The 25,972-nt window shown below is 43.0% G+C and overlaps 1 protein-coding gene across 1 annotated transcript; it reads left to right on the top strand.

Annotated features, from left to right (window-relative positions):
* The first annotated feature begins 428 nt into the window (after nucleotides 1-428).
* On the top strand, nucleotides 429-10,621 carry LOC139535423 (potassium voltage-gated channel subfamily A member 2-like). The gene is made up of 2 exons (XM_071334816.1): nucleotides 429-888; nucleotides 3,280-10,621. Exon 2 carries the CDS (start codon nucleotides 3,420-3,422, stop codon nucleotides 4,902-4,904), a length of 1,485 nt encoding a protein of 494 aa, XP_071190917.1. The 5' UTR covers nucleotides 429-888; nucleotides 3,280-3,419; the 3' UTR covers nucleotides 4,905-10,621.
* Nucleotides 10,622-25,972: the final 15,351 nt, after the last annotated feature.

The raw sequence follows: 25,972 nt of genomic DNA, 5'->3' as shown, positions 1-25,972 counted from the left end.
GGAAATTCCCTTAAATTGCTGACTTTTTGCAAATACAATCAGTTCGTTGATTCAACGTCATCACATTGACATTTTTGGTTGAAATTACGTGGAAACAACATTGATTCAACCAGTTTTTCTCAGTGGGAATTTATTTAAAATTAATAGTCGACTTTTAATACTCAAACATGTAGTTAGTTGACTAGGTTTATAGTGATGAGTCATAGTCACAGATGGAGGTCTTTTAAAAATGAGAAAAATATCAGAAAACTGGTAGATTGTCCTTGCTTGGTTACTAAAACCGTATCCATCAACATCATTTATTAACCCCGTTAGGATTCTATCTTTCTCAGTGTTCGTCTGCATGTTGTCCTTATTTACATATTTTTTTTGTCATATCACACGATGTAATACAAATCCGCCTCTACGCCACCTCCCCTCGCTTTTTTCTTTGCAGATGTTGCCACTGAGCACCGTACGAGGACCATTACCTTTGCGCCTGTCTGATGCGGTCAACGTCATAGCGGCTAAGGACACTTAATGATGCATGGGATTCTGCTGATTTTAGCACATTTGGATATCACCAGAAGTACCAGTCCTCCGGTACGGAACCTATCTCCTCCGTTTTTGCCAGTCGCCACACTAACACAACCTGCGCGAAGAACTAAGACTGGGAGGTGGAGGCGAGGACACACCCGCATACTGTAGCTCTCCAACACCGGTGCACGCGTGGTGATGCTGCAGACAACAGGATAATCTGATTAACGGTCCCGAGTAGGACATATATTTTTCTTCTTCTCGGGAAATAAAACACACGAGGGATTTTTAGCCGCTGGCAATTTACCCCATTACATCAGGTGAAAAATGGGAACAGCAACTAACACCCAGTTTTGAACAAGGTGACTGCTGGTATGTATGGTTTTAAATATGTCTGTTTGTTTTGCTATAGGCTACATCACTTTCATTTAGTAAAGTATACTCGACCTCTGCAGTAAAGGGGATACAGTAACGTTAGATGACCATTGAACAAAATAGCGATTTGATGCTCAGTATTTATCAATTGAATAGTGTTTCTGGGATACTTCGGGATTTTGGCAATGAAGCCACGAATCTACTTCCCCAGAGCCATATTGACTCCTGGGTACCATTTTTATATCTCTGTGTGCAGTTTGATGGAATTTTCTAACTAGCCTCAGCGCAATTGCTATCTTGCCTTAGCGCAATGACTTGAAGTCTATGGTAAAAGCTAGCTGTTTAGCATTGTCTCGAAACTACTTCTAACTTCCTTCGTACTGGATGCAGAGACACGCAAACGGTAACGATGAGTTTATTTGACATTGTGGGAAGTAGATATAGCACTTTATTGCCAAAATCCCAAAGTATCCCTAACAAAACTATGCATCTTTATGGAAGATACAAGAGATGGTGTAGAGGGCAGAGACAGAAGAGATTTCTCTTGAAACCTATTTCCTACTGCAGTTGAATAATTTATGGGTGTTTTTGAATATTTCAGAGACATGCGCCATTTGAGACCAGTCTAAAATGCTTCAACAAAACTGTCTTAAAGTGAATGATGAATAAGTGACATTGAGGGTTTCTTGGAACATAAAAAATAGATGGTGCAAACTTTTCACTATTCAGTTATTGGTTTTCAGTGATCAAATCAAATGAAATTGTATTTGTTCCATGCGCCGAATACAACAGGTGTAGACCTTACAGTGAAATGCTTACTTACAAGCCCTTAACCAACAATGCAGTTTTAAGAAAATACCTAAAAAAAAGTCAGAGATAAGAATAACAAGTGATTAAAGAGCAGCAGTAAATAACAATTGCGGGGCTATATACATGGTGGTACAGAGTCAATGTGCGGGGGCACCGGTGCAAATAGTCTGGGTAGCCATTTGATTAGCTGTTCAGGAGTCTTATGGCTTGGGGACAGGAGCTATTTATGAGCCTCTTGGACCTAGACTTGGCGCTCCGGTACTGCTTGCCGTGCGGTAGCAAAGAGAACAGTCTATGACTAGGGTGGCTGGAGTCTGACAATTTTTAGGGCCTTCCTCTGACACCGCCTGGTATAGAGGTCCTGGTATAAAAGCTTGGCCCCGGTGATGTACTGGGCCGTACGCAATGATAAGCTTGATAAGGGCCATCTGTATAGAGTTGGTGCCTTTACTGCATAGACATATTCATGCATTATTTGACTGCAGAAGGTGAATTGATATTGTCCATGGCAGGGGATCAGAAAGACCACATGCACTGATTCATACGCTATAATATCTATGCGAGTTGTAAACTAGTTGGCTGCATTGCGCTCTGGGCATACAATACATTTTGTTTATGTGTGTTTTAGAGTGCTGAATACTTTGGTTGTAGCCTTCAGAAGTATATTTTATTTGATGTCAGTGTTCCATTACAGTATTAAACAGTGAGCTCCAAAAGTATTGGGACAGTTCTTTTGTTGTTGTAGTTGTTTTGGCTCTGCCCTCCTGCACTTTGCATTTGAAATGATACCATGACTGTGAGGTTAAAGTGCAGACAGACAGTTTCATTTTAGGTTATTTTCATCCATATTGGGTGAAACGTTTAGAAATTACATCGCTTTTTTTGTGCATTGTCCCCCCATTTTAGGGGACCAAAGTGTATTTGGACAAATTCAATTCTATGTGTATTAAAGTAGTCAAAAGTTTAATATTTGGACCCGGATTTCTGGCATTCAATGGTTACATCAAGCACGTGACTCTATAAACTTGTTGAATGCATTTGCTGTTTGTTTTGGTTGTTTCAGATAATTTTGTTCCCAATAGAATTTAATGGTAAATAATGTAATGTGTCATTCTGAAGTCACTTTTATTGTAAATAAGAATCTAATATGTTTCTAAACACTTCTACATGAATATGGATGCTACCATGATTACGGATAAACCTGAATGATGAGTGAAAATGATGAGTGAGAAAGTTACTGATGTACAAATATCATACCCCCCAAAACAATGCTGACCTCCCCTGTTATTGTAATGGTGAGAGGTTAGCATTTTTGGGGGGGTATGATATTTATGCCTCTTGTAACTTTCTCACTCAACATTATTCACGATTCATTCAGGATAATCCATAATCATGGTAGCATCCGCAGTGCCAAAACAAAACAAAAATGTGACACTGTCCCAAAACTTTTGGAGCTCACTCTATATGGCTTGAGGACAGACAGACAGACAGACTAACACAAATTCTATCAAATTAATTTCTTATGTTATACCATTATGTTATATTATTTAAATTATCTCTGCTATCTATCCCTTTCAGACGGATCAATCCATGAGGTGACATCCTGTGAGATCCTGTGGCCGTCCGGTCTTTACGGCATTGAATCCCCTCCCTCTCCTCCGTCCCCCTCCCAGCAGTTTCCTGGCTGAAAAGTGCAGGCTTCCTGCTCCCCCAGCAGAATGACTGTAGCCACTGGCGACCACTCTGACGAGGCGGCAGCGCACCCAGGGAACCCCGCAGAGTATGACCCTGACGCTGACCATGAGTGCTGCGAGAGAGTGGTCATCAACATCTCTGGACTGCGTTTCGAGACACAGCTTAAAACCCTCTCCCAGTTCCCTGATACTCTGCTGGGGGACCCTAAAAAGAGGATGCGGTACTTCGACCCACTGAGGAACGAGTATTTTTTCGACCGGAGCCGCACCAGCTTTGATGCCATTCTCTATTTTTACCAGTCAGGAGGGAGGCTACGGCGGCCGGCCAATGTGACCCTTGATATTTTCTCAGAGGAGATCCGTTTCTATGAGTTGGGCGATGAGGCCATTGAGCTCTTCAGAGAGGATGAGGGTTTCGTCAAGGAGGAAGAGAGGCCACTTCCTGACAATGAGTTTCAGAGACAAGTGTGGCTGCTCTTTGAGTACCCAGAGAGCTCGGGTCCCGCTAGGATTATCGCTATTATCTCCGTCATGGTCATCCTTATCTCTATCGTAAGCTTTTGTCTGGAAACCCTGCCCATCTTCCGCAACGACGACGACGAACCGCACAGTGTCTTTGACACCAACACCAACACCACAATCTATTTCACGTCCACCTATTTCACTGATCCTTTCTTCATCCTGGAGACACTCTGCATCATCTGGTTCTCCTTTGAGTTCCTGGTGCGCTTGTTCGCCTGCCCCAGCAAATCTGGCTTTTTTGGTAACGTCATGAACATCATTGACGTTGTTGCCATCATCCCTTACTTCATCACCCTGGCCACAGAGCTGGCTGAGAAACCAGAGGATGGCCAGGCGGGTCAGCAAGCCATGTCCCTGGCTATTCTCAGGGTCATCCGTCTAGTGCGAGTCTTCCGAATTTTCAAGCTCTCGCGACACTCCAAGGGGCTTCAGATCCTGGGCCAGACCCTGAAAGCTAGTATGAGGGAGCTCGGTCTGCTGATCTTCTTCCTCTTTATTGGAGTCATACTCTTCTCCAGTGCTGTCTACTTTGCGGAAGCTGATGAGCCCGAATCGCAGTTTGAAAGCATCCCAGACGCCTTCTGGTGGGCTGTTGTCTCCATGACGACAGTAGGGTATGGTGACATGGTCCCGACCACCATTGGTGGCAAGATTGTGGGCTCCCTCTGCGCCATTGCAGGTGTGCTGACAATTGCCTTGCCCGTGCCTGTCATTGTTTCCAACTTCAACTACTTCTACCATCGTGAGACAGAGGGCGAGGAGCAGGCCCAGTGCCTAGGCCCAGTCACCAAAGAGGACTCGAATGAAGAGCTGAAAAAGAGCCGGAGCGGCTCAACCATCAGTAAATCAGACTACATGGAGATCCAGGAAGGGGTGAACAACAGTATTGAGGACATCCCTGAAGAGAACCTCAAGACTCAGGCCAACTGCACGACGTTGGCCAACACAAACTATGTCAACATCACCAAAATGCTCACAGACGTGTAGCCAGCCGGCAGGCATTGTCCTCTCGGTGAGGTTGAGGGGTCAAAGGATAGGACAGGTGTGTAGCCTCCCTTTTCACATGTGCTGCTGGAATATCAAGGCAATAGATTCAGGACGTATACCTGTACTCGTCTTTTGTGAGTGATGAGAAACACCAGAGACCATGTACTCACTCCTCCCCTAACTCCCCGTAAGCTCGTCACACCTTGCCCTCAAACTGACCTTCTGTCAGATTTAAAATCTTATAATCCACATTTTGCTTGTTGATGTCTGCATGGAGTTGGCTTTGTCAGTGTGACTTTTTCAAATAACCTGTTCGCAACACTAGTACAAAAAAAGAGGAGAAATGTAGTTAAAAAAAGGGAATTTATAGTTTCCAGAATAACCACACCACCAACACTGCTTCAGCCCCCCTGTGCCAGGCCCTACCCTGGTCTCCCTTCATTGCTAAAGGCACACTGCGCTTCTGAAGAGTCTTGTTTGCGTGTTACAATATGCTGCTTCCTGGAGCAAACGAAACAAACCCCGTTCTGTGGTGAACTACTTGGAGGTTACAGCGCGTGTGAGCATTAAGCGGGCATGCTGCGTTGCTGAGGCCTGTCATGACCTGAGTCTGAGGAGTGTGTTACTGTAGTAGCAATCCACACGATTTACGGGATATCAGCTCCATAAGCTTACGATGGTTTGACATATTTTCTTCAGTAGACATCAGTATCTGATGAATGACTGAGAATGTCCATGACTTTTCACTGCTTTAGTCTTACATGATATATGTGTTTACTGTACGTTGCAATGCAAGCATCCCTCCTCCACTCACCTGCATCAGTCTGAACCAGTCTTACTGCAGCTTTGAGGACAAAGTGAATGTCTCTTCCTCTTTCATAAAAAAAAAAAAGTGTACTCATTTACATACAGATAGGTAAGTAGTTGTGACTGTAACCGATACTGTAGCTAGATACTGTAGGTACTGTAGGTAGTAACCGTAGCCAGTTGATTGTTGCATGGAGTTCTTAACTGAATGAGTATTCTCACTCACACAACTATCATTGCTCCAAAGACACAGTGTATGGTCTTGCTCTCTATAACCTTCTATCACACATGTGAAGGGGTGACTATAAAGGTGGTATCATACATGTAAGTATTCACCCCCCCCATGGATTTTCTCACGTTTTGTTGCCTTACAAAGTGGGATTGAAATATAATTCATTGTGATTTTTAGCCAATGATCTATATAAAATACTCCGGAATGTCCGAGTAAAAAAACATGTAAACACAATTTGACAAAGTATTCACTCCTTTGGTTTACTCAAGCCTAAATTAGTTCAGGTTTAAAATTTGGCTTAACAAATCACATAAACATTTACATGGACTTACTCTGTGTGAAATTATAGGGGTTGACATGATTTTTGAATAACTACCCCTTCCTCTGTCCCCCATATATACAACATCTGTAACTTCCCTCAGTCAAGTATTGAACCTCGAGCACAGATTCAACTACAAAGACCAGGGAGATTTCCAAAAGCCTCATAAAGAAGGACAGGGATTGGTAGATAGGTAACAATAACAAAGTAGACATTGAATATCTCTGTAAGCGTGGTCAAGTTAATAATTATGCTGTTAGATTATGTATTCAATCACCTAGACACGTCAAGCATACAGTCGTCCTTCTAGACTGAGCTGCAGGGTAGGAAGGAAACTGCTCAGGGATGTCACCCTGAAGCCATTGGTGATTTTAAAACAGCTACGGAGTTCAATGGCTGTGATGGGAGAAAACTGAGGATGGATCAACAACATTGTAGTGACTGCACAATAATGACTTAAAAAGAAGAATCCACATTTTCAGAATATAAACATTCCAAAACATGCATCATGTATGCGACAAGGCACTACATTAATACAGAAAGAAAAAAAAGTTTGGGGAAAATCCAACAGAACACATCACTAAGTAATTTACTCCTTATTTTCAAGCATGGTGGTGGCTGCATCACGGTATGGGTATGCTTGAAATAGGCAAAGACTGCTGAGTTTTTCAGGATAAAAAGAAACGGGATGGAGCTAATCACTGGCAAAATCCTAGAGGAAAACCTGCTTCAGTCTGCTTTACACCAGACACCGGGAGATGAATTCACCTTTCAGCAGGACAATAAACAACAACACAAGTGCAAATCTACACGGGAGTTGCTTACCAAGAAGACAGTGAATGTTCTTAGTGGCCAAGTTACAGTTCTGACTTAAATCTGCTTGAAAATCTATGGCTGTAACATGTATTGACTCGGGGTGAATACTTGTCTAATCAAAGTACTGTATATTAGTGCTTTATTTTTTATTAATCTTTAAAACATTTTGGAACTTTTCTTCCACTTTGACATTACAGAGTATTTTGTGTAGATCGTTGACCCAAAAAATATACAATTACATCTATTTTATTCCCACTTTGTAACACAATCAAATGTGAAGAAATCCAAGGGGGTGAATACTTATGATAGGCACTGTAGTTTATTATCTAACAAGCTACACGAGTGTCTAAAAGGATACCATGCCCCAAACCAGCCCTATAGTTTGGAGGATATTGTGCTCCTGACATTTGACCCAAATGTAACATTACAGACACACCGCTGAGTTGAAAACATAGAGGTGTTTATATACAGCAGTCATTGCAGCTGAGCTTTAATTTGAGGCAAAATGCATTAGTTAATTACTTACAGTACGCATGCAGTCTAGTTGCAGCATTAATCTCAGTTACAGACAGACTTGTGTAGCCTCGCCTCACGGCTGTCTTGTACAACTGTGTCCATCGTGTCTTCATGATGAGCTATTGGGACAGCTAATGGGACATGTATAAAATGATGCTTCCTCCCTAAACTGCGATCATAACAAGAAGGCTAACTGAATGCTACTCTCCTAGTGTTGCATGACCTCAATACATTCGTAGAAGCACGTATTTAAATTCAAGGAAACCTATGAAAAAGCCTATGGAAACTATTTAATAGGATACCTATATTTATCTCAATATATACTTACATACTTTTAAATGTGATAACAAAGCAATCTGGAACGTATACGAAGGGGAATTGACGTTCAGCTGACGATTTAGAGATGAGGATGACCATGACGGAGATGATAGCGTTAATCCGATAATCCTTGAAGATATGCAGATCGTTGCTGTGTTTGTTTTACGATATGAACAATGACACTTGTTTATTTTGAGCACTGTTGGGGTAGCCCCATTTCAGGGACTGTCTGTTGGACAGAGTGCCAAAGACATGCATGCGCGTAATAACCTAGCCATTTCGCAGGACAAATGGAGGTACAGTAGTATATCTATAGTAGATGCATCCCTCAATCCCAAAATATGATATCCCAAAATATGAGCATTATCTAAAGTCTGTCCGTCTCTCGACGGAGAGATGGTTTATATATTGCCAACAGCTGAAGTATGTAGCTGTACAGCAGCTCTTAACTACACAGTTCTAGGTCTCTCATGACATTGCTGAGCCTGCTGCCTTTCTACATCGTTTCATAGTGGTCTTTAGGGCACATGAGAGTAATAGCAGAGCAGGGGATGTTTCGCCAGTGCAAATTCAATTGTAAATGGATTCAGTCTTATTTACCCTTTGGTAAATATTGGTTTGACTCTAATGTCTAAGGTGTTTCTAATGTGTCTGATCTGTTGGCGGGGATGAGAAAGACCAGTTTACGTTTCTAGGCCTAAATGTCTACTACCATATCCGCAGTTTGCACTCAGGGTGCCTCGCTAGATAGACAGACGTGAGGTTCTTATCTCCTGGTCCCTCCCTCTGCCCTAACCATGTTCCTGTCCTGTCTTGTGTCTTCAATTGAAATGAAACGTGTTGGAAAGGAACTTGACTCTGACAATAATCTGGGTCTGGAACCCTGCTTGTTGATGCTTCCATTTACATTATAACGACATTATGTTATTGTGTTCTTACTGTAACACACTTCCCCTCTAATGCACCACCTTGTCCACAACACACATCATGTGACTATGTAGGTACACAATTATGTGGTGTTTATTTGTACGTGTGTGTGTGTGTGTGTGTGTGTGTGTGTGTGTGTGTCTGTGTGTGTCTGTGTGTATGTAGAGCCCACCTCTGAATGTCAGTGTCTTAGCTTGGTTGTACGGCTGCATTAGTGACAGTGTGCAACCATTCATGCATGTGTGCATACCATTTATATTTATTTTTTATTGCTCACAGTGTGACCAAAAATGACCAAATTGTCTATGCATGCAAATGCATTGTATGTTTTGTATTATTTTTCTATTTATTTATTTTTCCACACACACTGTCAAATTTAGCAACATATCGAAATAGAAGCACTGTTGTTGAGTGTCAATGATTTGTTTTTTAGATGCTCTAAGCACTTGCGCAAATGGAGTATACCCATTTGTATCACTGTGCTTGCAGATTTACTATGTATGTCAAATGTTTATTTGCAAAATGGAGTGTCGCAAAATTGAAAATGTATATTTTGCTTTATAGTAAGCATCTCTATACTATTTTAACTCAAAGTGTACAGAGGGTTTCACCAGCAAAATCACAGTCAGAAGGACTCAGAAAATGCACTGCAAAGTCTATCCAGAGAAGCACTGTAGATTGGAAATATAGACACACATAGGCCAGGGTGTAGAATGGAAGGTGAACTCACAATGCAGTTCAATGGAAGGTGAACTCACAATGCAGTTCAATGGAAGGTGAACTCACAATGCAGTTCAATGGAAGGTGAACTCACAATGCAGTTCAATGGAAGGTGAACTCACAATGCAGTTCAATGGAAGGTGAACTCACAATGCAGTTCAATGGAAGGTGAACTCACAATGCAGTTCAACGGAAGGTGAACTCCCGATGTGATTCAAACAAAGTAGAGTTTCGGCCGTGGGAATTTTTTTCTCCAGATTCTGGGTTTGTTTGAAATGTAATAGTGAGCGTTTTAATCGATGATGAGGGCCCCTCCACTTATACAGAGAAATACAGGCCTCAATTGATTCGATAAATAAAAATACCGGAAAACTGCACTGCAGGTTCAAAAATGCTATGCTGTATTGGAGGTCGTAAGTAACTGGGTTAACGGTGAATGCTCCTGCAAGCTATTCCTCTCACCAACGTTGTCATTGAATATGAGTGTGAAACTTTCTGAGTGAAACCGCAGCGGGATTTTCCTTCTATCTGTAATTGTTTGAATTTGGGCCACAGTGAAAGCCTTGTATTGCACTGTACGCTTTCCGTCACCAAGACAGTAAACATGCAAGTAGCTAAACAAGTAGTAGCTATACACTTGACTGTATATGCATGTGTTTTTAGAACAAGAGAGTGTGTTTCTGTGGTCTCAAAGTGAATGATACTGTGGCAACACGGATACAGTATGCACAGTACAGCTCCTTCATCTTCAAACCTCCCACACATCATGGTGGCCTGACTACTACTATCAACTTTGGTCCATATGGACAATCTTTTTTTTTCTGTGAAAAGAAATGTGTGGGAAATACTGTGCACAACAATAATGGATTAAGAAGACGAGAAACAATGCTATAATGCTCTGCGAAGTCTGGATTGAAAGTAGTATGAGCTGCACTTTACAGGAACAAAAAGACAATCTGCAGACAAAATGTGTCAAACTAGAATGCATATAATCCTTCCAAATGACCATAACCATGATAACAAAGTAATATCAGTAATGAAGACAATAATAATTCAACCAAACTGTTTTGTGTGTTTTTTTTCTTATCCATACATGGTGGTGGACTAGCTATGATTTTTGTGTTTTTATGCCAGTGGCCTTGTGCAATTTCAACATGAATTGTTGTATTTGATGCATTGCACCATAATTAGCACAATTTCACTTGCAGTCTTTGGCTACATGATCAAACAATAACACAATGTCAAAGAGATCTAATGAACCTCAAAACCTGGAAATAAAGAATAGAAAGACATGCATAGAGATAAAATATAAACTAAATGGAAGTATATATATACAGTACCAGTCAACAGTTTGGACACGCCTACTCATTCAAGGGCTTTTCTTTAATTTGACTATTTTCTACATTGTAGAACAATAGTGAAGACATCAACACTATGAAATAACACATATGGAATCATGTAGCAACCAAAACGTGTCTTCAAAGTAGCCATGAAACATGGAGGAGATGGGGAGGGGGTGCTTTGCTGGTGATACTGTCGTGATTTATTTAGAATTCAAGGTAGACTTAACCAGCATGGCTACCACAACATTCTGGAGCGATACGCCATCCCATCTGGTTTGCGCTTAGTGGGACTATAATTTTTTTTCAACAGGACAAACACCTCCAGGCTGTGTAAGGGCTATTTGACCAAGAAGGAAAGTGATGCAGTGCTGCATCAGATGACCTGGTCTGGCCTCCACAATCAACCGACCTCAACCCAATTGAGATGGTTTGGGACCTCGGAGTGAAGGAAAAACAGCCAAAAAGTGCTCAGCATATATGGGAACTCCTTCATGACTTTTGAAAAAGCATTCCAGGTGAAGCTGGTTGAAAGAATCCCAAGTGTGTGCAAAGCTGTCATCAAGGCAAAGGGTGGCTGGTTTGAAGAATCTGTTTCACACTTTTGTGGTTACTACATGATTCCACATGTTATTTCATAGTTTTGATGTCTTCACTATTATTCTACAATGTAGAAAATAGTACAAATAAAGAAAAACCCTGGAATGAGTAGGTGTGTCCAAACTTTTGACTGGTACTGTATATACTGTAACACATTTGAAATCACATACCTTAGGCTACAATAATTGTTAATGCATATGTATTTGATTATACTTAAGCAATAAGGCCCGAGGGGGTGTGATACAGTATATTGCCAATTTACCACGGCTAACCATGTCGGTTTGTGGTATATGACCAATATACCACGGCTAAGGGCTGTATCCTGGCACTCCGTGTTGCGTCGTGCATAAGAACAGCCCTTAGCCGTGGTATATTGGTCATATACCACAAACCGCCATGGTGCCTTATTGCTATTATAAACTGGTTAACAAGGTAATTAGAACATTAAAACAAATGTTTTATCACACCTGTGGTATACAGTCTGGAATACCATGGCTTTCACCCAATCAGCATTCAGGGCTCAAACCACCCAGTTTATCATTAATTTTATAACACATCAATTCAATTAGACATGCATCCAAATGTTAAATGGCTCTCCCTGAGAGTGATGGTTTGTATATTTCATTGTTTGAGAGTGAGAATAATTTGACATTGTATTGAACATCTTTCCCTACATCTTATTAATGCTAACGATTTGAAGGAAAATCTTAGCAGAACCATTGCTAGCTGTTTGTGACGATACAAAGGGCTGTGAATCGATCAAAGAACGCTTTGGTGTTATTCTTAGTACATTCAGCCCAGAGTCTTTGTAGCCTTCGGCTGTGTGGGGGACATTTTAAATGCCTCCTGGCATTTTGGTTGCTTCATCCTTTAAGTGCACCGTATATGCTCTTTGCAATTTAGAGAGAGAGAGCAAGGAATGTACTATTAATAGTCCTTTTGTTGTAGAGAGAGATTGGGGGAAAGAGAGAGGGAGGGGATAGGAGAGAGAAAAAGAGATATGGGAGCGAAAGATAGGGGAGTGGGCGGGAGAGAGACTCGAGCAGGAGAGAAGCGTGAGAGAGGGAGGAGAAGGAGGAGGGGTACATTCTTTAAGGAATCTTTCACAGTGGACTTTCTGACACTTGTCCCAGTCCACCATCGCTTGATAATTAGGGAGGAGACTGAGACGGGCTACAGTAGATGTTTGCATTCATCCATTTCCAGGACTCCTTCTCCAAAGGGAAATAGAGGCGAGAGAGAGCATTCGCTGTCAGGCTCGTAAATTCTTCCATGGCAGTATCGAGAGAAGCTCTGTTTGCTGCAACCAGCTGGCAATCAATCACAGCTATACATCTGGGGTGCTGTTATAGTCTATTCATACTCTACTTCCCTGTCCTAATTCTATTCCATCTATGGTGGGTTGGGTTTCTGTGTCCTCTATGGGATTTCTTACTGTCGTCCAAGTATTATAATGTGCCATGACATTTAAGATGGTTTCCTGTGACAGAAGTGGTCAGATCCAAATTCAGATTTTATATGAAACATAATGTTTTAGTCCTGCACTGCTCGTGCTTGGCACTGTGCATTGGAACTGCAGGCCTATGTCTCTCTGCTGTAGCTATTACAGTAGTTACTTTGATCCTGAATTGCAGTGCAGTGCTGTGCAGCTCTGCAGCTATGCACCGCGGCTAAAAGGAGAGACAGGAGAAAGAGGGTGTCAGTGAGAGACGGGGAGACAAAGAGAGGAGAACGGTACAGAACAGAGAGAGACGGAGATAAGGAGAGTATTTGTATTTATTATGGATCCCCTACTCTTCCTGGGATCCAGCAAAATCAAGGCAGTTATATACGATTAAAAACATTACATTACATTTTACAATATACTGTATCTACATGACAAAATCTATGTGTACGTGTGTGTTTAGTGTGAATGTTGTTGTTGTGTGTGTGTATGCGTGTGTCTCTTCACAGTCCCCGCTGTTCTATAAGGTGTATTTTTATCTGTTTTTTTATCAGATCTTACTGCTTGCATGAGTTACTTGATGTGGAATAGAGTTCCATGTAGTCATGGCTCTATGTAGTACTGTGTGCTTCCCATGTTCTGTTATGGACTTGGGGACTGTGAAGAGACCTCTGGTGGCATGTCTTGAGAGGTGTGCATGGGTGTCTGAGCTGTGTGCTAGTAGTTTAAACAGACAGCTTGGTGCATTCAACATGGCAATACTTCTCACAAGTACAAGTAGTGAGCGGCAGGTAGTGTAGTGGTTAGAGTGTTGGGCCAATAACTGAAAGGTAGCTGGTTCGAGTCCCTGAGCTGACAAGGTAAGAATCTGTGGTTTTACCCCTGAACAAGGCAGTTAACCCACTGTTCCCCGGGTAGGCTGTCTTTGTAAATAAGAATTTGTTCTTAACTGACTTGTCTAGTAAATTGAAGAAAAAAAATAGTGATGAAGTCAATCTCTCCTCTACTTTGAGCCAGGAGAGATTGACATGCATATTATTAACTTATTATTATTATATTATTAACTAGCTCTCAGTGTACATTTAAGGGCCAACCGTGCTGCCCTGTTCTGGGCTAATTGTAATTTCCCTAAGTGTCTCTTTGTGGCACCTGACCACCAGTGGAGGCTGCTGAGGGGAGGATGGCTCATAATAATGGCTGGAACGGCGCTAATGGAATGGTGCCATTTCGTTCCACTGTTTCTGCTCCAGCCATTACCATGAGCCCGTCCTCCCCAATTAAGGTGCCACCAACCTTCTGTGCTGACTACAGGACTGGACAGTAGTCCAGGTGCTACAAAATTAGAGTCTGTAGGACCTGCCTTGTCAGCCTGGTCTCATAGACTAGACGTAACATAGTAAATGTTAATCCGGGACACTGAAATTGTTATGATATGTTATGTTCGGTATGCTTACGTAAGACAATGGTTACTTTAGGCATGATGGATGGGTGGGCGTATAACGCGAACCTCTAGCAAACCCAAGTGTTGCATGTTCGAATCTCATCACAGACAACTTTAATATTTTAGCAACTTTTCAACTACTTACTACTTTTGAGCTACTTTGGCAATGACTTAACAAGTTAGCTAACCCTGCCATTAACCTTAATCCTTTAAACTAACTCCTAACCTTAACCCTAACCCGTAGTCTAGCTAACATTAGCCAGCTAGCTAACATTAGCATTAGCTGCCTAGCCACCTAGCTAATGTTAGCCACAACAATTTGGAATTCGTAACATATCATACATTTTTCAGATTCATAACAAATAATACTTTTTCAAAATTCGTTTCATATTGTAGGTTTTGCAAATTCGTAACATATCATATGCATTGTAATTTGTAACATTATACATATCATCCAGAAATTAATACATACCATACGAAACTTAAAATATCATACAAAATGTAGTCCTTTATCATGAACAGACCTCTCCTCATCTTAGCTGCTGCTGCATCAATATATTTTGACCATGACAGTTCACAATCCAGTGTTACTCCATAAAGTTTTGTCTGCTCAACTTGCTCAATATACACATATTTAATTGCAATATTTTGTTAGGGTTTAGGGTTTAATGAATGATTTGTCCCAAATACAATGCTTTAAGTTTTTTAAATATTTAGGACAAAATTATTTCTTGCACCCATTCTGAAACTGACTGCAGTTTTTTGTTAAGTGTTGCAGTCATTTCACTTGCTGTGGTAGCTGACAGGTATAGTTTTAAGTCATCAGCATACATAGACACACAGGCTTTACATAGAGATAGTGGCAGGTCATTGGTAAAGTTTGAAAAAAGAGAATGACTTAATCAACTACCCTGGGGAATGCCTGGCTCTACCAGGATTATGTCGGTGAGGCTACCATTAAAGAACCCCCTCCGTGTTTTGTTAGACCGGTAACTCTCAATTCACAATATAGTAGGGGATGTAAAGCCATAACACATAAGTCTTTCCAACAGCAGATTATTATTGATCATGTCAAAGGCTTCAGTGAAGTATAACAAAACAGCTCCCACAGTCTTTTTATAATCAATTTCTCTCAGCCAATCAGCCATCAGTCATTTCTGTTAGTGCCATACATGTTGAATTCCCTTCCCTATAAGTGGCTGTTTGAGCCAGAAAAGAAGAGTGCTTTGCTATTCTTGGCTAGCAGAATTACTTTTGCTTCCCTCCAGGCCTGAAGGCACTCACTTTCGTCTAGGCTTAGATTGAAGAGATGGCAAATAGGAGTGGCAATATCGTCCACTATCATCCTCATTAATTTTCTATCCAAGTTGTCAGACCAGGTGATTTGTCATTGTTGATAGACAACAATCATTTTTTCACCCCTTCCACACTCACTTTACGGAATTCAAAATTACAATGCTTGTCTTTCGTAATTTGGTGCATGGATGTGTAGTTTAAGAATTTGTTATTGGCATATCATGCCTAAATTTTCTAATCTTGCCAATGAAAAAAGTAATTAAAGTAGTTGGCAGTATCAGTTGGTTTTGTGATGAATAAGCCATCTGTTTCAATGAATGATGGAGCCGAGTTCGCTTTTTTGCCCCAAATTTCATTTAAGGTGCTCCAAAGCTTTTTAATATAATTCATTATATAATTTATTGTTGTTTCATAGTACAATTTCTTCTTCTTTTTGTTCAGTTTAGTCACATGATTTCTAAATTTACAGTACGTCGGCTGTGCAGCTAGACTTATGTGCCATTCCTTTCGCCTCATTCCTCTCAACCATAACCTTTTTCAATTCCTCATCAATCCACAAGGATTTAACAGTTTTTACAGTCATTTTCTTAATGGGTACAAGCTTATTAGTAACTGGAATAAGCAATTTCATAAATGTGTCGAGTTTAGCACATGGTTGCTCCTCATTACACACCACAGACCAGCAAGCATTATTTACATATTCAACATAGGAATCACTACAAAACTTGTTGTATGACTTCTCATACACTATATTAGTCCCAGCCTTTGGAACTTTGGTTTTCCTAGATATGGCTACTATATTATGATCACTACATCCGATGGATTTGGATACTGCTCTAGAGCAGATTTCTGCAGCATTAGTAAAGATGTGATCAATACATGTGGATGATTTCATTCCTGTACTGTTTGTAAATACCCTGGTAGGTTGACTGATAGCCTGAACCAGGTTGCAGGCACTGGTTACAGTTTGAAGGGCAGCATGATGAGAGCCAGTCAATATTTAGGTCCCCCAGAAAATATACCTCTCCGTTGATATCACATACATTATCAAGCATTTCACACATATTATCCAGATACTGACTGTTAACACTTGGAGTTCTATAGCAGCTTCCGACAAGCATGGGCTTTAGGTGAGGCAGGTGAACCTCAACGAGGGAAATACTGTAGTTCGCAATCGTTAGCTAACATATTCCATTTGTCTTGTGTTAGCGAACGGTCTGAGAAGGCAATGTGCAGTGAACGTGAGTATCTGTTTCGGGTCTAAACTGCCACTGCAATTAATCAAGTGACCATGTAGGCTTTCTATTACATGTAGTAGGAATAGCTCAATTATTGCAGCTAAAATTTCACATTAAGCCTTACCAAAAAATATCTGTTTGACGTTTCTCCGTAACATTTTGGAATGTTCATTCAAACCGTTCAACTGACATCGTTACGAAGTAACAATGTCGAACTGAAGCTGTGTTGAACTCAACTCTGTAGCCATGTTACTTCAAAAAGCATTTGACATGAGGTCCTTTCGAAGCGTTACAGGAGTATCCCCCCGAACATAAACGGGAACACCACCATTGGCATTCCTGTCTCTTCGGAAAACGTTGAAACCATGTATTGCTGCCACTGAATCATCAAAGGTATTATCTAATTGAGTTTCAGAGATTGCCAGTATATGAATTTGATCTGTTACTAGCAAGTTATCGATTTCATGAACCTTGTTTCTTAGACTACATATGTTAATGTTGGCTATTTTTAGCACTTTTCTGGTATTCTCGATTGTTTTTATTGCTTTACTGGGAGGCTCATCAGAGGTAGACATGACAGTGATATTTATGTGTGAGCTGATAGTGCAGAGTGAGCTGCACACAGTGTACTTCCTACGAGGGCCGCAGTGCTCACAGTATAACTCAGGTTCACAGGCACCTGATAACTGCACACATTAGCTGTAGGATTGACAGATGCATTCCGTGGAGTTAGAGGGACATAAATTAGGTTACTTACATTATGATTGCCAACGCCCCTGGGACAATGGACATTTGCAGCAGCACTACTACAACAGTGACACAATGGTAGGAATTATCTGAGCAGGGCATGGGTCACTGTTAAGTCAGTGTCTCAACGCAGCCTTGAAATGCGCTGACAGGGTTCAGGAGAGAAGATGATTTGGATGGACTCCATCATTACTGTAGAGCATATTCTGTTTCCAAAAGGTGTCAAAGTTATCTATAAAAGTTATACCAACAGAGCTACAGTAGTATTTTAACCAGGTGTGTAATGCCAGTAGACTGCTGAATCTTTCACACCCATGGCCCAGTGATGGTACCGGGCCTGAAATAACTGGCCACCTTTTGGAATCTTTCAGCGCTAGGATCAGTTCTTTAAAATCCATTAGGGCAGGGAGAGACAGGGAGAAAGAGAGAAAAGAGAGGAGGGAGAGACAGGGAAACAAGGAGAGGAGGGCAGGGAGAGATAGAGAAAGGAGAGACAGGTGGGCAGGGAGAGACAGGAAACAAGGAGAGGAGGGCAGGGAGAGATAGAGAAAGGAGACATGTGGGCAGGGAGAGACAGGAAACAAGGAGAGAAGGGTAGGGAGAGACAGAGAAAGGAGGGCAGGGAGAGACCGGTGGGAGGGGAGCAGCGAAAGGTGTGGTGAAACAGCCTGTGCTCTCTGGCATCTCTCCCCAGGATAGGGGATCCCACGACTGGGGCAGGTGGCCACACATGATTTGCCCTAGTGTCAGGAAGAATCGTGTTATGCAGTTGCATGTGTTTCTCTGTGTGTGTGCGCCAATATGCCAGTGTGTGTGTGTGTGCCAGTGGTAGAAGCACGACTGAGCAATCGCAAAGGCAGCCATTTTGCTCAGCAGCTCGTAATTAGGAATACAACGCTGTGCCTCTGAACCAACAGGAACCCATATCTGTAGCTAGCACACTGTAACAAAGGGGACTTCTTCCTCACTTATATGTTTGCTCTCGGCTGCAGAATATTTTTATTTAGGCAAAAATAAGTTAAACTTCCTGCAATGGCAGGGTTGGTTATTAAATCATCCAACTTCAAAAGTTGGAGGTTAGTTGAGGTCACTCCAGCAGCAACCTCACAGCAATTGTTGGTTTAAAAACAGTGGTTGGGTAGAAATATAACTATACTAAAATGTTCCCCCTCATGCTGAAGGAGACTTGCCTCCTCATTCAAGGTGAAAACTAAGCAGAACACATTACTGCCCTCTAGAGGATTTTCCTTACACCGTGACATCTCCCTCATTCGCTCCTACATTTTCTTTTGCCTGCACGTGGACTGCAGATCACACCATCCACATTGCGTGGCTGAGGCAGTGTTGTGTAGCCTGTCCACACATTACACACTTTGGCCTGTGAGGAGGTAACAAATAGGGAGAAGTAATTGAAGAGAGTTGTAGCAGAGGCATCGCAATGAGATTTCAATGTACATAATATGTACATAAACTTTTACATTTATATTAGCAATGGAATGTCAGGTGCCTAGACAGGGATCGGGGGCTTGGCAACGGACATTCTTGCTTCGCAGCTTAAATTTAACGTAAATGTCCCAGTTTAGCCACCAGCCAAGCCAGTAAGCAAGCTTTTAGCAAACTATTCAACTTTGCAAGCATCTTTTCAATCAAAGGGTTTATTTTCTCGTCCGTACACTCATTACATTTTAGCTTCAAGACAACACAGTTACTGCTAGCTAGCTAGCTTGCTAAAGCTAACAACATGCTTCATCAAGTAACGTTAGCCTATTAAAAATGAACAATTACCCCTCTTTGACGAATATAAAAGTACAGTAGGCCTATCTTACAACTTTAGCTTATCAAAGTTACCTTCAAACAAACTAGGCTTTTTTTATCAGTATAATGCAAATCATTACATGTGGTAAAAGAAAGTTGCGACTGAAAACGTTTGTAATTCACCGGGGAGTTGAGATCAGTAGGTGCAGTGCAGCCAAGCACCGTTGACCTTTTTTTAAGCTAGTGCGACAATTTCAGAATGTAACAGGCTATTACTGCAATTTCAGGTAAAAACTCAATAGAATAATTATTCAAAGGAATACATTTCAGCTGTTTTACAATCCATGCTCTGCTATTATATATTTTTTACTGTAGGAGCAGTTCGTTTGCAGAGACAATTCCTGTTTACATCTGAATGCTCGGAGGGGGGTACTCTCGGCCCGAGTCTCGCCTGTGACGTCCGGAAAGCGGCGTTGGCGACGCGAGCGTTGCATTTCACATGTTTACACTACAGTAAAAGGTCTCGAAACCTCTAAAGAGTCTATCGTTGTGTAAAACGCCCTATGCTCAGCCAGCCATTTGGCAGTGTCCCTCCCCTGGGAAAGTCAACCTGTCAGGCCCAACAGGAGAGCAAGAGAGAGCTAACTCCCACACAACAGCACACAGCATGATATGATAGGACAGCATGACGCCTGGCTGATGTTGATACTGTGGGAAATTCTCTATTTCACAAGACAATGAGGGCTGAGTGAACAACATTGGACAGCTGAGGAGACGATGATGTTTGGATGTAGGCTATTTGTATCGTCATTGTGTACGTATACAGTACCAGCTGATACAGGACTAATTTAAAGGCATAGTTCACCCAAACACACAATGATACCTCAGGAGTTCAGACACCATGTAGCAGTATAACTTCAATTAATGAAGACCAAGCTGTTTAGGTTTTATTCATCTGATACGGTATCAAGCTTAACATGTGCTGCATTTCCTAATTGTCATACATGTATTACGAGGCTATAAATACTGTAAAGACTAACCTTTCATCCACAGAGACGTTTAGAGAAAGAGAAAGAGCGAATCATCAGTCTAATCAGTCACTGACCTCACCTTGATCACGATCACTTCTCGTTGGGGTCAGGCTGTACAGTACTTTGCCTCACTGATGGGTGTTGCTTCGTTCCATCTTGTAAGATATTGATGTTGTATGGAGCCATTTCCAACATACCAACCAGAATAAGAATGTCAGAGTCCTAAAATATCCCATATGAGTTAATATTTCATAGCCATTTAGGTCCTTAGGCATCTTCTCCCCCCTTCATATCCCACTTCTACAGTAGCTCCTGGCTCAGAGATGGGAGATTGTACAGAGAGCAGCGCAGAGGAAACCAAGAAGGCTCTCCCAATCCACTGAAGATAGATCATAGCAAGGTGTTCCACTTCCTCTTGCCTTTGCTAGTCTCAACTAATGCATGTTGATGATGCAATTTACTTTCAACATGAAATGTTCATTAAACGGTTAACATTTAGGGATTTAATGGAGTTGGACTGTGTGGTCAAGTGGTTAGTACCACTGACCCCAGCACACATGTAAACCAGAATACACTCTTAGGGGAAAAAAAAGTGCTATCTAGAACCTTTGGCTGTCCCCATAGGAGATCCCTTTGAATAACTATTTTTGGTTCCATGAAAAATCTTTGGAACCCCAAATAGTTCTACCTGGAACCAAAACTGGTTCTACCTACCTCCTATGGAGACAGTCGAATAACATTTTTTTCTAAGAGTGTAGGCATGGGTTCGAATCCGATCCATGCCTTTGTGACTCACAATTTCTCCTACCTGTCCTGTCTACTCTTCACTCTCCTATCTCAATAAATACATAAGGCCCTGAAAAAATCTGTAAATAAAAATATTTATTTATATCATGTACGCTTTCTTGATACTAGTGTATTTTTTCCCATATTGATACATGGAACTTTGGTGCATGATTTGACCAAATCATTTTGGGACAAATATCATTTTTTAAATCTACGACTGGAAAAATTCAGGTTTAAAATGCATGATCAGGGAAATACAACTCTAATGGCTATTTAGAATTCCTGTCCCAGCCAGACATTGAATCAATGTAGAGCACAAAATGGCCCCCAGTGTCTGTGAGGGAGGGATATTTTCAGAATGTGTGACACTCTGGAACTGCCATAAATTGTGTATGCTGCTCTTTCTTGAAGAAGACGAGGAGGAGTGTACCCTGGATGACGCTGTTCATCCTCTTCCACCATTAAACTAGCCTATAGAGGAGGGGGTAAAAACCGGGGGAAGAGGAGAAGAAGGGGGTAGGGGACTCCTCTTAAGCACCAGAATTATATTTTAGTCATTTATTAGACGCTCTTATCCAGAGCGACTTACAGGATAATTAGGGTTAAGCACCTTCCTCAAGGGGACATCGACAGATTTTTCACCCTAGTCATGTCAGGGATTCAGAAACACGACCTTTCGGTTATTAATCCAACACTCTTAACCGCTAGGCTACCTGCCGCCCCAAATAACACACATGCCTGGATGTAGTGCACTCAGTCTCACATACTGCACACACACACACACACACTGTCATTGGGGGGGTTACATAGGGAGTGGAGATATTGAGGTAAGCAGGGCTTCTGGTGCTCTTTTTGATTCAATATTTATCTGCCATCTAAGACAGTGATCCAGTAGTATCATGGCCTGAAGGAACACAGTGGAGGCTTGGATACTTAGAGGCTTGGATACCAGTTTTTAGTACCATTTCAAGGGTATGCAGTATAAACAAATATATGATGTGAGGGATCTGACGGTTCTTGCAAGTTATAAAATGCATTTGTTCCACAAAAGGGAGAACAAACGTGGACGGGACTCTTGAGATGGGTAAAACACCATATGTTGCTATTCAGAGTCTTGGATGGAAGGTATGCAGGTTAGTCTTCTAAATAGGGAGATGCAAGCCAAAATTACACAATAGTCTAAATACCGATATAGTTTATTTCATCACAGGAAGCTAGCAACACACACTGAGACGGTGAAGCACTGCAACTAATGCAAAAGTGAGGCATACAATTGAAATGACACCATACCTCATTACACCATACCAACCTAAGGTGGGGTGTGTTCAGTCAGTGATGTGATAGAACACCTATTGCGACGGTACGGACAGGACAGGAGTTTCCGTGTGTTGTCGGGAACATGGAGACTGCAGCTTTTCAGCACCTACGGTACACCGTTCGATGCCAGGAAATGAATATCACGTTATCAACACCCCGCAGGCAGGCTCCAGCTGCAGTGTGGAACTAAAGTCCTCACCAGGGACACACAAAGTGATTAGAGCAGAAATATTTTATAAGCCAAGAAGAATCAGTGGGGATAGTAGGAGCAGGGAGATGTGGGAATACTTCATCTTTGTGTTGCAGTCTGAGAGATGCCACCTTGCTGGATTTGATTTGAACGGCCGTTGTTCATCGCTAACTAGCATAGAGTTGTAGAGGATCAGGGATATGCTGACGAAGATCTATATGTGACCGTAACGTTTCACTTCAATATGTTTACAGTATTTGCAAATACATTGTGTGCAGGATAATCCCTTCAATCATGTCTCTCTCAACCACTTCCTATCCAGTGTAGAGATAGTGTCAATGAGGGGAATGAGGCCATGAAGGTGAGGGTAGAGCTGAAAAATGGCATAGGACGAACCAACAAGGCCTAAGCGTGTGTATGTGAAATATGATAGAGACCCAATGGCACCTGGCAGACAGACAGGTAGGTAAGTCACTTACAGGACTTTACTAGCATTGGGAAAAATGAGCCCCTCGCTGCACCAACACTGGCGTTTGGCAAAATATCATCCCGACAAGCAGAAAGACAGCCAGATAGGCAGAAATACAGATAGAGATAAATAGTACCTTCAGAAGTATTCCTAGTATTGGAACTTTCCCCAGTAATCCTGTAGTATTCTCAGTACCAGTATACAGTAAGTAGTGCAAGAAGCAATGCAATTAGCAATGCTACTGTAGTATTAGTAGTATTACTATAATCTTGCCAGACACAGTGCTGTCTGTCTAGAATGTGAAAGCAACACCAAGCGCCTGATGGACCACATGTGGATTTTTTTTTTCTCTCAGGGAAATTGGCCAGATTAATTGTAATCGTGTTGTTGTTGTTATATCAGAACACATCTGTACCGCCTATTGACCTCCCAAACTGTAACTGCCCCGCCGTCTGTCCACGCCAGGCTACGTGCTAGGGAGAGAGCTTTACCACGGTTCATTCTGAATTAAGACATTGCCTGGGCATGGACGGGATCTAAACCCATTCTAATAGGATATGGTAGCAGCTCCACGTGGATATGCATCTTATTCCGCTTAAGGACAAGGTACCTGTAACGGCGGTCCTCCTCCTCTTCATCCGAAGAGGAGGAGCAAGGATTGAACCAAAATGCAGCGGAGTTTGAAGACATAATGATTTATTAAATAAACAAAATAGACAAAGACGAAAACGAACTATACTGGATATAACTAACAAAATAACAAAACGATGTAGACAGACCTGAACAAACGAACTTACATATACACGAAGCACGCTGACACAGGAACAGACTACATAAACGCACGAAACAAACCGAAACAATCCCGTATGGTGTAACATCGACACAGACACAGGAGACAACCACCCACAAACAAACACTGTGAACAGCCTACCTAAATATGACTCTCAATTAGAGGAACGCAAAACACCTGCCTCCAATTGAGAGCCATACCAGGCAACCCTAAACCAACATAGAAACAGATAACATAGAATGCCCACCCAAACTCACGTCCTGACCAACTAACACACAAAACTAAACAGAAAACAGGTCAGGAACGTGACATAACCCCCCCCTCAAGATGCGTACTCCGAACGCATCACCAAAAAGTCCAGGGGAGGGTCTGGGTGGGCATCTGACCACGGTGGTGGCTTAGGCTCCGGGCGTGGTTCCCACCCCACCATAATCAATCCCCGCTTCCTTAGCCTCCCCACAATGACCACCCTCCAAATAACCCCACCTAAATTTAGGGGCAACACCAGAATCAAGGACAGCTCTGGGACAAGGTAGCTCAGGACATAGGGATAGCTCAGGACAGAGGGAGAGCTTAGGAGAGAGAGGTAGCTCAGGAGAGAGAGGTAGCTCAGGATAGAGGGGCAACTCCGGACTGAAGGGCAGCTCCGGACAGAGAGACAGCTCTGGACTGAGGGGCAGTTCAGGATTACTAGCCGCTTCTGGCTGAGGGACAGCTCATGGCTGACTGACGGCTCTGGACGCTCATGGCAGGCTGACGGCTCTGGACGCTCATGGCAGGCTGACGGCTCTGGACGCTCATGGCAGGCTGACGGCTCTGGACGCTCATGGCAGGCTGACGGCTCTGGACGCTCATGGCAGGCTGACGGCTCTGGACGCTCATGGCAGGCTGACGGCTCTGGACGCTCATGGCAGGCTGACGGCTCTGGCTGCTCATGGCTCTCTGACGGCTCTGGCTGCTCATGGCTCTCTGACGGCTCTGGCTGCTCATGGCTCTCTGACGGCTCTGGCTGCTCATGGCTCTCTGACGGCTCTGGCTGCTCATGGCTCTCTGACGGCTCTGGCTGCTCATGGCTCTCTGACGGCTCTGGCTGCTCATGGCTCGCTGACGGCTCTGGCAGATCCTGTCTGGCTGGCGGCTCTGGCAGATCCTGTCTGGTTGGCGGCTCTGGCAGATCCTGTCTGGTTGGCGGCTCTGGCAGATCCTGTCTGGCGGACGGCTCTAGCGGCTCCTGTCTGGCGGACGGCTCTGTAGGCTCATGGCAGACGGGCGGCTTTGCAGGCTCATGGCAGACGGGCGGCTTTGCAGGCTCATTGCAGACGGATGGCTCAGACGGCGCTGGGGAGACGGATGGCTCAGATGGCGCTGGGGAGACGGATGGCTCAGATGGCGCTGGGTAGACGGATGGCTCAGACGGCGCTGGGGAGACGGATGGCTCAGATGGCGCTCGGGAGACGGATGGCTCAGATGGCGCTCGGGAGACGGATGGCTCAGATAGCGCTCGGGAGACGGATGGCTCTGGCCGGATAAGGCGCACTGTAGACCTGGTGCGTGGTGCCGGAACTGGAGGCACGGGGCTAAGGACACGCACCTTCATACTAGTGCGGGGAGCAGGGACAGGGCACACTGAACTCTCAAAGCGTACTCTATACCTGGTGCGTGGTACCGGCACTGGTGGCACCGGGCTGAGGGCACGCGCCTCAGGACTAGTACGGGGAGAAGTGACAGTGTGTACAGGACTTAGGAGACGCACAGGTGGCTTAGTGCGTGGGGCCGGAACTGGAGGCACCGAACTGGATACACGCACTATAGGGAGAGTGCGTGGAGGAGGAACAGGGCTCTGGAAATGCACTGGTAGCCTAGTGCGTAGTGTAGGCACTGTAGGTACTAGGCTGGGGCGGGGAGGTGGCGCTGGAAATACCAGACCGTGCAGGCGTACTGGCTCTCTTGAGCATTGAGCCTGCCCAAC

The sequence above is a fragment of the Salvelinus alpinus genome, chromosome 12 (genome assembly GCF_045679555.1).
Source record: "Salvelinus alpinus chromosome 12, SLU_Salpinus.1, whole genome shotgun sequence".
Classification (NCBI taxonomy): domain Eukaryota; kingdom Metazoa; phylum Chordata; class Actinopteri; order Salmoniformes; family Salmonidae; genus Salvelinus; species Salvelinus alpinus.
The sequence above is the reverse complement of the archived record's forward strand: the minus strand, read 5'-3'. Positions and strand labels throughout refer to the sequence as shown.